Source organism: Impatiens glandulifera, chromosome 1, assembly GCF_907164915.1.
Source record: "Impatiens glandulifera chromosome 1, dImpGla2.1, whole genome shotgun sequence".
NCBI classification, from domain to species: domain Eukaryota; kingdom Viridiplantae; phylum Streptophyta; class Magnoliopsida; order Ericales; family Balsaminaceae; genus Impatiens; species Impatiens glandulifera.
This window is the reverse complement of record NC_061862.1, coordinates 82101250-82119050: the sequence shown is the minus strand read 5'-3', so window position 1 is coordinate 82119050 and position 17801 is coordinate 82101250. Positions and strand designations below refer to the sequence as shown.

The window sequence follows — 17801 nt, the reverse complement described above, 5'->3', positions numbered from 1 at the left end:
TTTTTTAAAGGTCAGGCTATCAAAAGACTTATTTATAACATTTATTTCATTTAATCAGTAGCTCACGGGTCCTAAATAAGGATAAGTTTAGATTACATAAATAATTGTATAAAATTATTTAAAAGTGCGTAACTGTGATTGCGGTTATGAAAGATTGACTGCAATACCTAAAAATATCAGAAAAGTATTTGGATTTTAAAAAATCCAAATAGAGCCTTAATCAAAATATTTGTTTGAGAAATATCCCGAAAATATTTTGAAATCATTTTCTGACCTCTCGGGATTATTTAAAAATGGATTGGGGTTCCAAAATTACAAAAATAATTTTAGGTTTTGAAAAGTAGAACTAAACAGGCCTTAGGACCGGAGTCCTAAGGCTTGGGTCCATTTTTGTCGGTCTGGAATTGGAGAGACTCGGTCTAGACCGAGGGTGCACTCGATTGGTGTGCGGGACACTCGGTCGGAGGACTGGAGTTCCTAGACTAGGGTGCCAAGGACTCCCGGCCCTTGGCTGAAATTACCGGTCTAGGTGTAAAAGCCTATCTGTCCTGGACTAGCTTGGGGCTAGGTTTCTCAGTCGAGGGTTTGGGAGGCTCGATCCCAAGGTTGGACTTCTTGGTCCTAAGTTTGAGAGTCTCGGTCCTTAGTCATATTTCTCAGTCCTAGGTGAAATTCTCGGTCGACATTCTTGGTTCTTGCTCAAGAACATCGGTCCTAGGGCTCGGTCCTAACTCAATAACATCGGTCTTTGGTCTTAGCCTAGGTCAATTTTCTCGATCCTTGGTCTCAGTCTAGATCGAGGATTCTCGGTCCACGATCCTATAAGACTCGGTCCAAGAACACCGAGTGTTATTCATTTGGTATAAAAATTGATACATATAATGAAAACATGATAGTTGTTATCAACTCCATTGGATGTAGGGCCTAATCCTAAAACCGATCAATCGAACCCTAAGATGATTGTTTTTCAAAATGATTTCTATGGAAAATTTGAGAACTTTTGTATTCTGCCATCTCATGGTCTAATTCTTGCTCTAATAGCTTCGAAATGATGTTTACAATCGAACATGACCAAAAAAAGAATATCAAGTGAGCTCTGTAACAAATTTTAAAACTAAAATTTAAACTTTTTATTTCAAAATTTCCAGTTCGATCAAACATGACCGGGATACATGTTTTATGATTTGAAAATCATCCTAACATGTTTACAAACACGTTAGGCAACTATTTGGATCAAAATTCAAGCTTAAAAGCTCAAAAACACGAATTTCAAATTTTCCAGATTTTCAAATCAATTTTTCGTTTTTTTGATTTGAAGTTGAATTGATGAAATCTTTTTCAATTGAAATCTTTTTCAATTGAAATCTTGGACATCATCTAAGTATTGATTTCAACTATAAAAATCTTGAAATTGAACCCTAAATAAATCAACCTGATCAAGCTTGAAATTTTTTTAACTTTGAATAATAACTTGAATTACAGATGGTCTGGAAGCTTACTTGTGATTGGTGAACACTCTAATGATCATAAGAATACTTTCCAAAGCTTTGGATCAAAGCTTAGATCACTAGGATGATTTCTTCAAAAACCAATCACCGGAGCTCCAATGAAAATCTAAGAAGGCCATGATTATTGGATTTTGTTCGATGATTTGTAAAAAAAGACATATGGAGTATTTATACTCAATCTAGGTCGATTTCGAAGTTGAATTCATATTGAATTTGGCTTCGGAAACTCTTCTTCTTCGTTTCTGTTTTGTCCTCGCTAGTCTAGTTCTAGGATATGTTTTGACTTCAATCCTTAAGGGTAAGGATGGCTAGGGAGAGACGTGCACGTTGGTGAAGTTTGGAGGGATAAGAATGAGAAAAAGCGAAGATGGATTTTCTAGAAGGTCGCATGCGTCGAGCACGAGCCTCCAGCGTTCACGATTTTTCAACGGAGATAGAGAACAAAATGACGTTGTTTTGTTTAAATAAACGCTCTGTTGCGATCTGTTGACGGTCTGTTAATCGTTCGAGGCGTTTTGGCCAACGACGCTTAGCGGTCCGTTTCTCGATCATGTGCAACCCGGGTGCACTACTACTCAGCTACAACCGGTTGGGTGGAAGCATGTGAGGCGTTGGATGATAATTTAATCCTGATTTGATGGATGTGATTCCTATTGTAATAAAGTCCGATTTCGGCCACACTAGATCATCATTTTTTATTTTTAATAAAATGGTTATTTGAAATTGAATTTTAACCATTTTCTTTCATTTTTCTTCACCAAATTAATACACAAATATTTTTGACAACATAATAAAAATTATGTTAATTTATTTTATTTTTAGGTATTTTAGAGTATTTATTTAATTATTTTAGGATATAAATTACACATAAATTATGTCTAAAATTATAATTAAATTCTTTTTTTAGTTTAATTTGAGTAAAATAAATACAATATTTTAATTTCAAATTATTTTTTGGTGTGTTAATTAATTTTTCTAATTAGGATTTAATTATCACAATAATTAATCATAATTAATTTTAACATCTCATATTAATTATTTTAAATTAAAAACTTTAAAATATTATTTTAAAATTATAAACATTACCATAAATTAGGATATTTCAAATTTTCATACTTACCTATTTAGATTTGGAATTAGATTTAGATTTAGATTTATATTAGATTAGAATGGATTAGATTGGGTATGGTTTGAATAATTTAATTTTTAATATATATATATATATATATATATATATATATATATATATATATATATTATCTAATTGTTTAATATATTTATCTTATTTTTATTTTGTTAATTAGTGTTTAATATATATATATATATATATATATATATTATAAATTACTTATTTATAAAATATAAAATTTTGCTTATAAATAGTTACCTAAAGAAAAAAAAAATATTTTTTTTCCTAAATGATGAGAATTTAAAGGAAATAATATATTTAAAAAAAACTATATTGCATAAATGTTAGACCTTAAAATTATAAAATAATATTTTGGGGTGAAATAAGTAAAAAATATGAAAAATATATGTTATTTAAATATTTAAATAATTTTAATTTAATCCGTATTAAATCAAATTCAATTCAATCTAAAAACCTATAATTATGAATTATTTATATATATGTACATTATGAAATATAATAAGTGACTTATTTTTATGATCATTATTAGAAGAGGAGTGATAGAGGAGAGAATTTGAGGGAGGGAATGATGTGTCACTATATCACTGGTTGGAAAAATGATAAAAGGTGAGGAAAAGAGAAGAGGAATAAATTTTGTTATTTTTTTGACTTCTTAAATTCCTCTCCCAATCATTTATCTTATTATTATAATGATTATTATTTTTCTTATTATTATAATGATTATAAAAAAAAAATATTTTTTATCTTTTTTTTAAGACACTAGTGTTAAATCAAAGAACCAGTATTAGATTCATTTATTAATTTAAAATAATAATATTCAATTAATGAAAAGGTCATTGAGCATCTTTATCTAATATGACCCGTGGTAGTGTTGGATATGGTGACGGTCAAGATCGTATTGTGCATATTATTATATGTTTTTAAGTATGATATTTATTGTCTCATCAAAATACCCAGTAGTAAGAGTCGACTTAAAGAACCAAAATGTCATCCTCTCGATTTCATCTGAAAGCGTTTTGAGTTTATTTTGAGTTTAAGCGGGAGTTATGTCGGTTTGATGTCATGTTAGTTCTCCTTCAATTAAAAAAATTGTATTTATTTAATAAAATTTTCGTTTAAATTTTGATTGCAGTTATTTTAAATAGTTGCGTTTAGAAACCTATAATTATAAACTGATATTTTTCAAGAAATTTTAGAAAACTTTTTTAATTATTTATTTATTTATTTAATAAGAAACAATCACTCTCTATACATTAACAAATCACCCAATATGCTTAAACAGATTTCTTGCAAGTATAATTTAATTTTAATTTGTTGACCTAATCCCTTGTCCCTCTTATTGCACAATTGAACAGAGCATGCACACGATGCTTCAGATATGTATAAGGTGCAAATGGTGAAGATTTTGTTTATTTAATAATTTTTTGGTTTGAACTCTGATTAGTACGATTTTTTAACAGTTTCATACCTAATTCAGAAACCTATAAATTGATATTTTCCAATCGTGTCACACTTTTTTGTTTTTTATTTTTACTTTAGAGATTTAATTTATTTGATATTTTGGTTCAGACTCCAATTATGACAATTTTTAAACCATTATGTAGCTAATTTATCAACCTATAAACTGATATTTTCTAAGAAATTTTAGAAAAAAATTATGGTTATTTATTTTATATTAAAAATAACCATCATTCTTATAAATTAATTTACTATTTAAGTAAGGATCAAATCACCCATATACTTGAACATACTTCTTCAAGTAAAATTTAATTGATGACCTAATTCACTGTCTCTCTTACTGTAGGAGAAAACAAAGTTGGTTTGGTCACTTTTTCTTTCTGCTTTGTCCCAATTTACTCAAGTATATTTAAAATTAAAGATCTAACAAGTAACAAGTTGGGAAGAGTATTCGAGAGAATTGTTGTATCTTAATGTGATAATGCAGAATCTGGAGAAAAAATATATCTTTGTTTATGAACATTTCAATTATTTTCTATCTCATTCACAACTAATTTTTAATATTCTATTGGAGGACCATATGGAAAGGACCAGCTTTTAAGTGAATGGGATTATGGGACCAAGATCAATGTCCAAAAACAAAGAAAATATTTTAATTCATATTTTATCTAAATTTATATATATTAAAAAAAATAAACTTAATTATAACTATTCACATTTTTTACACTATTCTAAATTCATACCCAAAACATTTAAATACTAATCTATATCTAACTAAGAAAATCACTAGAATCCTTGATGAGATTACATTTTTAACACAATTAGTAATTTTTTTGACAAGAAAACAAGGTGTACGAATTTCAAAATAATACAATTGGAAAAAGCATTGTAAGCTGCATTTTTTTTTATGGAGCCCATGTGATAACAGCTTTGTTTTAGTAAATTATTAACTAATAGTAATATCCTAAGAGAATAATCTTCATTTCAAAAATTTATTTAGTATAAATAGTTCTATGAAATAAATTGTGCAATAGCACAAACTAAATTTTTGGTTGAACCATAAAACCTAGATTTTAGGTTGAATCAAACCCATGATTTTCATTCCAAACAAAAACATCTAATTCCTGATCCAAAAGGGTTTAAAGTTGCACAAAGTTCGTGCGTTTGGCCAACACCACGACATAATAATAATAATAATAATAATAATAATAATAATAATAATAATAATAATAATAAATAAATAAAAAACAAAAAAAAACAAAACATGCACACATTAAGCTGGCTGAGACACCTTGATAATAGAACATAAAGTCTACCATGAGATTCCTTCTTTATTACTATGCCTACACCATTTTGTATGGGAGCTTATGGAGAACCAAAAAGGCACAAACAAACTAATCAATGGAAGCAAATGGATGTGCAGATTGTTTGCACATGTCAATTCAATCAATGAATGGTTCAAGAAAAAAAGATATTATATACATCAAATTGGAATGACTAGTAGATATGGGCCAAAAATGGAGAGAATTACTCCAAGGTTTTCAGAAGCCTAAACAGTCCAGCTGCTTCCCTTATGCGCGAGTACTCAATACAGAAGGCTTGAACTTCGATAAAAAGATCGTGAACTGCACCACGTCACCAAAATGAAGACATAAAAACAGATCAACATGTTAAAAAAATATTCAAACCGATCTCATGGTTTCCATTTCCAGATCCATACAAAAACAGAAGTTACTTAAAGACATCTACATATATTTATAAGTGCTAAAATAATCCTTCCGAAATTGAATCTAGAGAAAAGAATATATATCAAACTCTTATTAACTAATCTTGGAAATCAAGAGGTGTCCCCAATTATGCAAGGATTCCTATCTAGCTCAAGAAATAATTTAAATCCTAGAAACTAGGGATATTCATCCTTGCAAAAGCAGCCATGTATATCATCAAGTTAACTTGAGTAAATCTTATCAATATTGTTTATTTACCTTTTCATGTACATGCATGGGAATACAATATTTAAAGACAAGTAGTTCAACATTTTGTTAAACTAACAAAATTTAGTAGACAAAAATCAATAACTAAAATGTTTTCCTAAGTGATCACGATAGATTTAAAAATCCAATTGTCACCACAGGGTGTTTGTGGCAAAAGGAGGGTACAAAGTAGCAGTTATTCACAAGGTTGTAAAATTACCATAAGTAATAATGATTTTTTCCCTTTATTTTTTGTTTATTCTTCAACAATATGACATCAACAGCCAAACTAATTATTAACTGGAAATACAACAATATGCATGTGACTATGTAATAGTTCAGTTGAAGATTTCTAACACACAAAAAAGGGACTGAAGAAGTAAGAGTTTACAGTACAGGAACTTTACCATTGATGATTTTATTGCGGATGATGCTCTGTAAGAAGACGCACACAAGTCTCACAAGTCTGTTCTGCATGAACTTGTCCTGCAAATTAGAAGAAGGACCAAACATGAGTAGCCGCAAGAAATGAAAGGAAAGGGGAGAAAGCCGCAAAATTGATTCAACAGAGATCAGTTCTTCACTAAATCATGCAATCAACATCACGCTTCTATATGCCCATCAGAGGTAGCTCCCCATTCATTCATATAATTGAATTTATTCAATTATTATTAACGTTATCACATAATGTATATTATACATGGATTTAAAATGCCTAGCCTTATTTCCTTTTAGATTTTTTTTTTTGTGAATGAAAGAGAACTAGAATGATATCTCACAGCCATGTCCTCCGCTTAAACTCAAAGGGTTTCCAGATAGAATCAAATCCGTGACCTTTTGGTCTCTTAAGCCGACTCTTACCACTGGGCTACCTTAGTGGGTTTTGTCAGCATGCACGGAGGATACTAGTAGGCTACCAGCCTACCAAGAAACCTCTAGATTATTCATATTATACTATGCAATTGTTTCATTCGCAACTAAGTAATGCCAAGACATTCGCCCTTTAAGCATACTACATTAAAAGAATATAGCAAATACAAACCTAACAGAAGTTGTGCCATGATATCAGGATAAAGCAGGAAATCAATGGTCTTTTAAACAGCATGTGGAACAGGAAAGGTTAATTGTGGAAATGAAGTGTTTCCAATGGTGGTTAAGCTGAAATAATTGGACCAACATGACTTGATGGTGTTGATTTGTCGAGAAGAACTGGATTTTTTAATGCTAGTAATAATTGAGATCATTGATGAGAGGAGCTATGGTCAATGAAATTTAGTATCTTCATTTCTATCATGTTTTGATGTACCTCTTAATGCTTGAAGCTTCTGTCCTTGGGAGCTTCCTTGCCTAGTAATGTGTAGATGCTCTTTTTGCATCCCTTATTTCTTTTTATTTATTTTCTCTTTTGATCGTGGCTTGTTTGTATTGAAGTAACTTTCAGCAACAGGTTATATTTTCTGACATTTCATAATATATATATATATATATATATATATATATATATATATATATATATATATATATATGTATATAAGTTCTAATTTAACATATAAACCATAGCCAGGCCGAGAAAAAAGTAAAGTAAACAGCAAACTATTGGAATTCTCTCTTCTACCTTTACAAAAATAATGAGCCGTAGTAGGTGATTCATCCAATAACAGTCCAGACACCCAAATGGAGCTGAAGTGGCTTAAACTTCTTTTGCAATTGCCATATCACAATATTTAACACCTCCAGTTTTACTATGAATCAACTCAGATCAAGTGATCAACTAATGTTCATTGAGGCATTGGTAGAAATCAGCTTGAATAAATTGTCTTAGTTAGAACATATGAACTTTTTAATTAAAGCAGGGGGCTTATTATTTTGCTATTTCGCCTCTAATTAACCAATGCATGTTTACAGAAACTAGGCATCAATATTGTGCATAATACTAACAATAAAGGCTTATGAAGACTCTACTAAAGGAACTACCCCCCCTAATCAACAAAAACAAACATCTAAGTAAGTCAGTTAAATGCTAATAGAAAAAGAAACCGAAGTTAAACGAAGACCTTGATATTCTGGCAGGATGAAATACAATGTGTGATGTACATGTGTACAAATTCAGTTGGAAGCTCAGCTGCCGTGGTCAGCCTATTTACCACTTCCATAGAATGCAGATTCATTTCCATATTGACAAGAACAGTGAAATATCTGAAATAACCCAAGAGGAGCATTATTTTACATGAAAGTAAACTATAAATTAAAAACTGGATAGCTCTTTGTAGGACATACTCTGAGATTTCAGGTGAATTCATCAATCTGAAAAGCATTTCAACTGCAATAATGGGATTATTCTCTACAAGTTCCTATATGCAGCATAAGATGCATGAGAAATAAGAGACGCCATTAGAATTAACTTTGGAAATAATACCGGAAGCTTTCTTGGTGTCACACCACAGTGATGAACAAGCTTGGGATCATTTGTCAACTCCACCAGGACTTGCTGAAAAGTAGAATACAAGCAATGCCTAAGATCCAAAATCCCCATAGCAACCATATATCAACATCATAAATAATAAAATACATTAAAGTCACAAAATTAATAGTATTGATCATGCTTATGTTGATACTATATTTTGTTCACAACTATATTGCATCGTAGCTGAACAGAATTAAACATATTTCATACAAGGAATATTCCATAAAAGAAGAATATGGAATATGTAGATCAAGCACCTCCAGTTGAGTAGGTGTCAGAGGCCCCTTTAAGGCTTTTGCAATTAGATCTCTCACAGCAGCTCCTCTACTAGCATCAGCACACATTCCGTAATCCCATAAAAGTTCATGAGTATTATCAGGATTGAGCCAAACCAACTGCCAGGAGAACATAAATCACCAATGTTTGTAAAGGAATAAATTTCATAAAGCAATTAAAATATAACCAATGGCATGTCTCACTTCATCATCTAGTACAGGAAGCCTTGGTGGAACAGGTCTAATCCAACGAGGACCGACTCCTTCCAATGATGAAGTCTGCAACAACTCAGACAAGGTTTCATTTCGGTCTCCAGAACCAATCTTAGGTTTCATTCCAGGACGCAGTTCAAACCTAAAATTTTATCCCATTACAAAAACCATCACATAATATACGAGGGAGAAATGCATAAGTATGGTACTGACTTTTCAATCACTACAACTATGAATATGAAACACAATATTGCACAAAAAATAGAACAAACAAAGAACTCTACATACTCTTGTGAATTTGCATCACAACCACGAGGCAAGTCAGGATCCGAAATAAAACTTCTTACATAAGTGTTCTTGAAAAAGCTAAAAGGCTCCGGTTGTACTTCCCTACAGTACTGCTCCTTCAACTGCTCTTTTTGAGGCAATACCTGAAGATGGTTTGAAGAAAAAAACTAACAGATATAATCCCAAGGAGCATAAATGCATATTAAATCACGAAAAACATTCAAATGTAAATCAGATAAGTCAGGTTGACAGTGAAAATATAGTATAACATAATATAAGATAACTTCTTATATAAGCATTTAAAGCTTACAAGTAAGGAAGGATCAAACGCATTGATATAGAATGTGGCGGACATCCCAGGAATCTGCATAACAACAGATTCTCATGTTAAGGACAATAAAAATTAAACATATGGGGAGTCATTATGTACATACAAGATGGACTCATTGAAGACATGGAGAAAAAATGTTGTAACTTCAAAAAATTTAAATGCTCCTTGAGCAAAAAATATACAATCAAAACTTCATAGACTTATACGAGGCTTATTCAATCTATTTAACACTTGTACACTTAGGTATGATAAGTATCATAAGCTAGCCCAAAAGTGTATCCCTAGCCTGAGGTCCTGAATTCGATCCAGTCAGACGAAGCTTCTAGTTAAATTAGTTGAGTGTGTTTGCAGGCTATGTACTTCACCCGCGGGGATTAGTCGCACTCCGAAGAAGAAGCGGAACCCAGCGTTCTAAAAAAAGATATGAATGGCTCACAATAATAGACTTATATCCTTCCATTAACCTACTATACTGATGTAGGATATCAACATTAGTAATACATGACTCGTACAACTGTTTTAAAGGAAATTGATAAACAAACATGCAAACGATTATTATTCATGAAATCAACATAGAAAATTAAGAAGGTCGTGTCTGTAGTTGAGTGGCTCATATCGGGTAGTCTGATCTCAAGGCGGATTGGTAGGCATTTGGTGAGATGGTGCAGAAGGACGGAGGTCTGGAGCCGTCGGACCCGATTATTCTCCTAGACTTAGATTGATTTGTATCAGTGATGTGGTTGTTGATCTATTTCTTGATGATGAAATGGAAGTTTAACAGTTCATGAATAGAAATCAGTTCTCAGAAGGATGGTCTCATAGGATGTGTTAGTGACAATACGAAGTCCCTTGAGAGTTATGTAGGAGATAATATGTGTGGAGCTTTTATGGTATTTAAAAAAATCTTTCACGAATGAATTCGTACAGTTGGATTCTAATGTTGATTGTTTTCATAAGCCTGATGAAGAGATAATGGAATCTTTGTTGTGCGTAGTTGGGCAAGTAAGTGGGGTCATCAGCTTGAAGTTGGTGGCTAGCGGCTTATTATGGCCTAGCAACCGAGGGTGAGAGAATGTTCTTGATACTAAGTCGTTGAAGCCTCCAATGACAAATATGAAAGTTGAGGTCTCATTTGGAAATGATAGGAGTGGGTTAGAGAAGTATAGAAGAGTTGCCCCACATGGCAAGAAGGTTTGAGTTGTGAAAAGTAAAGGCGTTGGGTTTCAACGTGTGATTAGAGAATGTTTTGAATCTCTCTCGCATCAATCTTTTAGCTAGTCAAAGGCATGTCGGACTTTCATGGTCCAAGTGAACTCACCCTTTTTGAGGAGGTTTGTAAGTGACCTAGCCACGATTCCATAGTTTTTTTACAAATCTGTGTTAGTACCCTGTAAGACCTAGAACTCCCTTAGTTGTTTCAATGTTGTTGGGCTTGTCAATTGTGTGTCTACTGCAAATTTTATGGGGTCGATAGTCGCCCCATGTTGTGATAAGATGTACTCATCTAGGATCAACAACAACAAAATTGGTAAAGTTGGCATAGTCTTGATTCTTTCACCATAAGAAAACATTATTTCATCTACAACAATGAGTTGACCTACCCATATGAGATAGGTTCACAAATATATCCACAATCAGAAACCTCTCAAGTACATTAAGTGGCAACTCCCTTTTCATTCCCTAACGAAATGTAGTCTACAACAATGTAACAGAATCAAAAGAGCATAACTAGAATGGAACTTTGTTGATTTTGCAATTATGGGCCAACAAAGTAAAGTGACCAACAACTATTACATAATGTCAAGCCGATATGGAACTCATCCATTAGCATAGACACAACTACTATAAAAGTATAAATTATAAAAAGAACAAAATACTTCCCCTTCCAAAATAATTGAGTGACTTGTTAAACAACTATGTTTATACCTCTCAATTGTGTTTTTTTTATAACTAGACGAGGCAAGAATCAAAAACAATTACCAAATGTGCAATTGCACTACCAAATTTAATTGAAATTGCACCTAGCCATTGCTTCCACAATTAGTTTTAAAATTTGTCCTGTGTAGTGTTACTCCTCAAAGATGACCATTTTTTTTATCAAAAAACCATTCATAATATCATGATCCAAATGGATCAATATCAAAGTTTTCCCAAGGGAATTAACATTTTAAAATGAAAGAAAAGGCATGCCTCCATATCGATTACATACAAATATTAAGAAAGAAAAATTATTACATCTAATGACAACAAAGTGGAAAAAGATGAAAAGAAGATGTGATGATTTTTCATGTAGACTCCAAAACAAGAAAAGATACCACAGATAAGAAATATGACCTCTGTTCTAAGATCGCCTGTTGGATTGAGAAACCACAAGATAAACGCACGTTCAACATCTTTAGCACCATCATCACATGCAATCTACACATGGAAGAAGTTTAATCAATAAAAAACAAAGTTGTTCCCCAACAAATAATCACGAAAGTATATTACTGGATTCCTTTTCTTATTTATCCAATTTTGAATCTATATGTGGAGCATATGTAGCAAGAAATGTGTCCAGCTTATGATTTACTTGGATTTGAAGTTAGTAGAGCAATGAGGTTGCTTTCTTTGTTCTGTAGTAGTCATTATTTAGTAATATTTACATGGTCAAACATAAAATGTTAATTCTGGAGCCTTGAAAATGAATTAAATATGTTCACATTACAAGAACACCATTTTTCAGCCAAAAAGAGAAGACCTTGATTGGCCTGCAGGGTTTATTGAAGTTATCTGCACTGCAGTTTCCAAAAGGTCCTTACACCCTAATAATACATTTCTAAGCCTTGTCTGGCAGTGAATATAATAATAAAATAATATTAGAATTAGGTATAAATCTTGAAATTACATAAATAAGAGAATTAGAGTTTAAGATAGTAGAGAATAGAAGATAAGAGCTCTTAGCAAACTAGGAGCAATTGTGAATTAATGGAAGAAGATAAAACCCTAACTCTTAGAAAGAATACAGAGGAGGAAGAAATAAAAACTCTAACAAGAGTTTAACTATTATTCTATTTATACTATTATATTGATAACCGTCACTTATCCTAACCAGTATGCTTCCCAACCACATACTTTAACCATTCCATTAGGCTTCCTTAACGTACATTTCCACCATAGGGCATTAGCCCTAACCCTTTTCCCTTGTATCAATACCCTCTCCTTCAATTTGTTCGTCCGCGATCGACAATAGACAAAAGATCAATTGAAACTCCAAAGCACCCGGTGGTTCCTCAAACCATATGAATCGCCGAAATTGATTCATGTGACTATCAGGTGGTTCCTAGAACAATAGAAACTATTTGCAACTGATCAACCTTATAAAAAATACTTCTTCGAAGAAAACTTCCAATCATCTGGTAGTTCTTGAAACCACAAGATATACAGCACTTTTTCCCTTGAATCAAGATATGATTGAAACAAAGGGTCATTGGCCAAGATTCAATATACTCTCAAATGCATCAATTATTAAAGCAAAATGAGTTATGCCTCGATCAACTTGATCACGATCATATGCATCAGCGTATGTCGATTGCACCTCCTTTTTGTTACTCACCATTAATAACATACCGTTTTCCGATACCAATTTTGGGATTTACAAGGAAATAACTGACAAATTTTCATTACCGCGTATAGCTTCTCCAAACCTATAATCGTCACATTTTGTCCCATATTCTTGTTGAGTCTCCACTTTTTCTACATCAACACTTGTTTGTTTGGACACTTGAGGAATCAGACTTGAGTTCTTCAATCCGTCAAAGTATTTCCAATGTTTTTTCTCTAATACGTCCATCGATTGTATAGAACTCCACCCTTAACATTTTCCTCTAATTGATTTATCACTTTCTGCATCTCGTTCTTTATTTATTCTATTCGATCTAGTTGTTTATCATTTTGATTCAATCTTTTATCACTTTCTTGGAGCTTCAAAAGCATCTCTTTTAGCTCGTTTTCAAAAGCATCTCTTTTAGCTCGTTTTCAAAAGCATCTTTTAGAGTTCCACCATTTCAGACGAGTTGAGCTCTTGGGCAGCTTGTACTTCAAACGAGACCTTCTATCAACCAGAGCACCTATCTGTTTCTGTTTCAAAGTCCTTCAACTAAATAACCATTGATGTCAAACAGATTTTAAATCAAACAAGCTTTTTAAATCAATAAGTCTCAACAATACGTCAAATCGATAATCAATTAGGCCTCAACTGATGCACAACTTCAACATGATATCAAATTATGAACATTTCTTTTGTTCTTTGCTTTAGAATAAAAAAATCACGAAGTCCCGATGGTTTTTGTACCTTCTCATATACCTTCCTTCCTTACTGTTGATCAAAAACAATCAGGCCTCACCTCCATTTATCAGAAGAATTTTCGTCAGTCTTTGAATCAGTTTTGGTTGGAACTTCCTCACCTATGACTTAGAAGAATAAGGAGTACAATCGAAAACAATGAATCAATGGTGTTGCAACATCAATTGACAACAAGTATCGGGATACTCAGTTCAATTAGCAATTCAACAAAAGTTCATTTAAGTTCTACTTGATTGCTGTTTCGGTACAGGCTAATGTCGAATAAATCTTAGATGGAAATCAAAGAACCTGATTTGTGATGGATTGAAACTGAAGACTAGCGGAATCAGTAGTTACTACTTCTCTCTGGTCAGAATCTCTTTTGGAAGCAGCACAAGTGCAAATAGACCTATTTTGAGAAATCACTACAGGAGGAGGTCGTCGCAATTCGTCTTTTACTCTCAGTTGAAATCGCGAGATCGCCGCGATTTGCAATTCGACGGTTATGTTGTTGCGATCTGATTCACTGTAATCACTTCTGATTCTGCTTCCGAACTCTAACAAAGAGTATTCAACTAATTCATTTCATTAACAAGATATAACAACTATTATTCTATGTATATACTATATTAATAACCGCCACTTATGTGATGACCCTTGGTGTATGAGAATTTGGCTTTTAAGTTGATGGAGGTTTGAAAGGCTGTTTGGTGAAGATCTCATCTTTTGAGTAGGAGGTGTGTTTTTTCATTATTTTTATGATGGTGGATGGATGAGCTAATCCTTGTTTGGAGCAGGACTACGTAGTATTGGTTGAGTATATTGCATCTTTCAATTGAGCGATGTAACCGTTTTTCGCAAATGAGTTTTGTTTCTTTATTTGTCGTTTGTTTTGTTGTTCTCTTGATTGAGGATAGAATTTTCTCCTCCAACGGATGTCTGTGTCCGTTTGTTTTGTCTACTGTAATGGAGTATCCCTCCAATCATGTTTCCTGTTTATTCACGAATCACGATCTTCACAATGACTAAGTGTTTAATGAAAAGTCCCACCTTTTCAAAAATAAAAAATTAACTGCCACTTATCCTAACCGGTTTATTTCCCAACTGAATACTTCAACCATACCGTTAAGTTTCCCAACAGTACACTTCCACCATCAGGTATTAGCCTAACCCTTTTTCCTTGTATCACACTGCTCATGTTCAAGAAATCCCACTTCTCCCTTGATAAGGTTTCTGACAGGATACCTAGGAGAATGTAGCATTTCAAACCAATCACAGAAGCCAATGGACCACTTCTCTATATCATACATAGTATATGAAATTGTTCTAAATTAATCCTACAACATGCTTTCAGAACCTATACTACTTCTAAACTAGTACAGTTACAGCTACTCCAGTCCAATGATGTTCATAAAATTCCTTAAATTTTATTTGAGTCATCCAAGAGACTATCTAATGAGTATAGAAAAACAACCAATCTAATGGATGATCTTTTTCCCTTTAGTCCAAGCCTATGGTGGATAAAGAATCTTAGTGTCAAGAGATAAATTTTGGGCAAACAAAATTTCAGCCTTTCAATTTTGTTTGTTTTATGTGAGAGGTGTGATCTACAACAGTCATTGCTTGATATTGATAAAACATATATCACCAAGTGTCACATAACATCCAGACCTAATCATCTTATGGAAAACCTATAAGCGCCATTTATCTCAACAAAGGAAAGCATAGATCGAAAGGGAAAACATTAATCCAGAACTGTAGAAAATGCTTCCTATGTGGACAAGTATAATAAAAAAAAATACCTAGACTAAAAAAGAGTAGTGATTTGAATTAGCAAATAATGTTTCCTCTACAGACATGTATGGACCTTTTCCCAAAGCTTAGAATGGAGAGAAAAAAATGCAGAGCCTTCATAATGCCAAGGCTTGATTCTAAAGTAGTGAAGATAACAAGAAAAAAAAAAAAAAGCTTTGTAGATGATATGAATATGACATGCACTTGATAGAGGTACATTTCAAAATGCATATTTAGCATTACTATATGTAAATTCATGCAAAAAAATAAATAAATAAATAAGAAGTCTCCAAAAGACATGAATCTCTGGGAAAATGTATCACCAAAAGCATAGTGTAAACCAAAAATGAAGTAAACATAAGCAAAGACTGAACTTGTGACATATTTAAGGAAGACCCACTTACATTTACAAGCATATGTATGAATGGATTAAAAGACGGATGCTGCTTAGAATAGTTCATAAAAAGAATGGAAAATGCAACCAACCGCTGAGTAGGTTTAAGCATCTCCTTTTCCTGCATAAACAAGGATAAGTCATTAATCACCTGTTGATATATCAACTTTCAACAATTAAAAACCTACAATAACGATTCCCAATCAATGATAAAATTTCCAGAAGTTTCTACATTATACAAAGGCGTGTCAGTTGATTCAGTTAAGTTTCCATAGATCTAGCAAAATAACTTCAAATCTGCACTTTTTTAGGATTTTTTTTCCCTTTCAAATAGCCTGATACAGAAAGCTATCACACACATAGACATTAAAAACATTATAACGCGACGGCAAGCCTTAATAAGTGTATGTTCACCCAAGTGAAGAAGGCGTCAGAGGGAAATAACTAATCAGTCCCTATATATAATGGAAACCTGATCAAATACAGAAGGAATGAGAGAAAGGGAGTTGCCTGGATGAGAGTGGCTAGGGCGCAACAGAATTTGAAATGCATTTGGCGAGGGAGTCTGGAACTGAAATCATTGAAGATTTCATTGAAAGTCCGATGGTCTCCGGCGTTGAGCAGCGTAAGCAGTTCCAGACTTCCTTCTTTTCCGATCATTTTCTTGTTTTCCTGATCGTCGAGAATTGATTCTTCAGCCTCTTCTTGAAATTCCTCCTTTTGCTTATGAGAGCTCCTCCGTTCGGAAACAAGATTTTAGGCTCAAACCCCTTCTTTTCTTTTCTTTTGCTTTTATTACACATACATAATTAACAATTTTGAACTTATTTTTTTATATTTAATTAATTAATTAATTTTAAGTTGTTTATTTTATAAATATTATTTTTACTTTTAACATTTCCTTACAAAAACAATATATAGGAAAAACAGTTTAAATTATTTTTTTTTAAACTATAAATTGGTCATTTCAGTATTGATGGGTGTTATTTTATATATTTAATTATTCTATATAATTTAGTTATATATTATTACGTTTTTCAACATATTTAACACGAAAATGACTACACACTACAAAGTTTATTATATACTTATCAACAATAGAGACATGAAAGTTATTTGAGACGGCAAAATTTATTACATTTCTCAACACATCTAACACGGAAATGACTACACGTTACAAAATTTATTATATTTCTCAACTCATCCAACACGAAAATAACTACACACGATAAAACTTATCAAAATTATCCACACATCTGACACAAAAATAACTACACACTATAAAGTTTATCACGATTCTCAACACATTTGACATGAAAATGATTATACACTACAAAGGTCATCACAACACAACTATTACTAAAATGATTACACATTACGCTTCTTAACATATTTGACTCAAAAATGACTATACACTACAAAAGTCACAACATTTCTTAGCGTACCTAAGGATGAATCTATGTAGGGACTGAAGCCCACCTTGAATTTTAAATTATTATTTTTTTCTTTTTTACGGTAGAAATGTGATATCCCATAATTTATTAAAAAAATTAAATATAATTAACGGTTTGTTTATCTAATTATTAAAAAAAAGTTATTTTTATCCACTCGTTTATTTCAAAATGTTAT

General features: G+C 32.3%; 1 protein-coding gene across 1 annotated transcript; it reads right to left on the bottom strand.

The window, feature by feature from the left end:
• Positions 1-5415: 5415 nt before the first annotated feature.
• LOC124921880 (CCR4-NOT transcription complex subunit 11-like) lies at positions 5416-16926 on the bottom strand. Its single transcript, XM_047462580.1, has 12 exons — positions 16683-16926; positions 16183-16293; positions 11995-12078; positions 9640-9693; positions 9330-9472; positions 9033-9183; positions 8811-8948; positions 8506-8577; positions 8367-8440; positions 8144-8285; positions 6497-6575; positions 5416-5741 (listed from the first exon to the last, which is right to left on the bottom strand). Exons 1-12 carry the CDS (start codon positions 16830-16832, stop codon positions 5644-5646), a joined length of 1296 nt encoding a protein of 431 aa, XP_047318536.1. The 5' UTR covers positions 16833-16926; the 3' UTR covers positions 5416-5643.
• Positions 16927-17801: the final 875 nt, after the last annotated feature.

Excerpts from the sequence above, each read along its gene's own strand:
- LOC124921880 (XM_047462580.1), bottom strand. The coding sequence starts at position 16,832 with ATGATCGGAAAAGAAGGAAGTCTGGAACTGCTTACGCTGCTCAACGCC. Across the intron at positions 9,184-9,329 it reads TGTGATGCAAATTCACAAGA|GTTTGAACTGCGTCCTGGAA; the intron begins GTATGTAGAGTT and ends ATAAAATTTTAG. Across the intron at positions 8,286-8,366 it reads AATTCACCTGAAATCTCAGA|ATATTTCACTGTTCTTGTCA; the intron begins GTATGTCCTACA and ends GGGTTATTTCAG.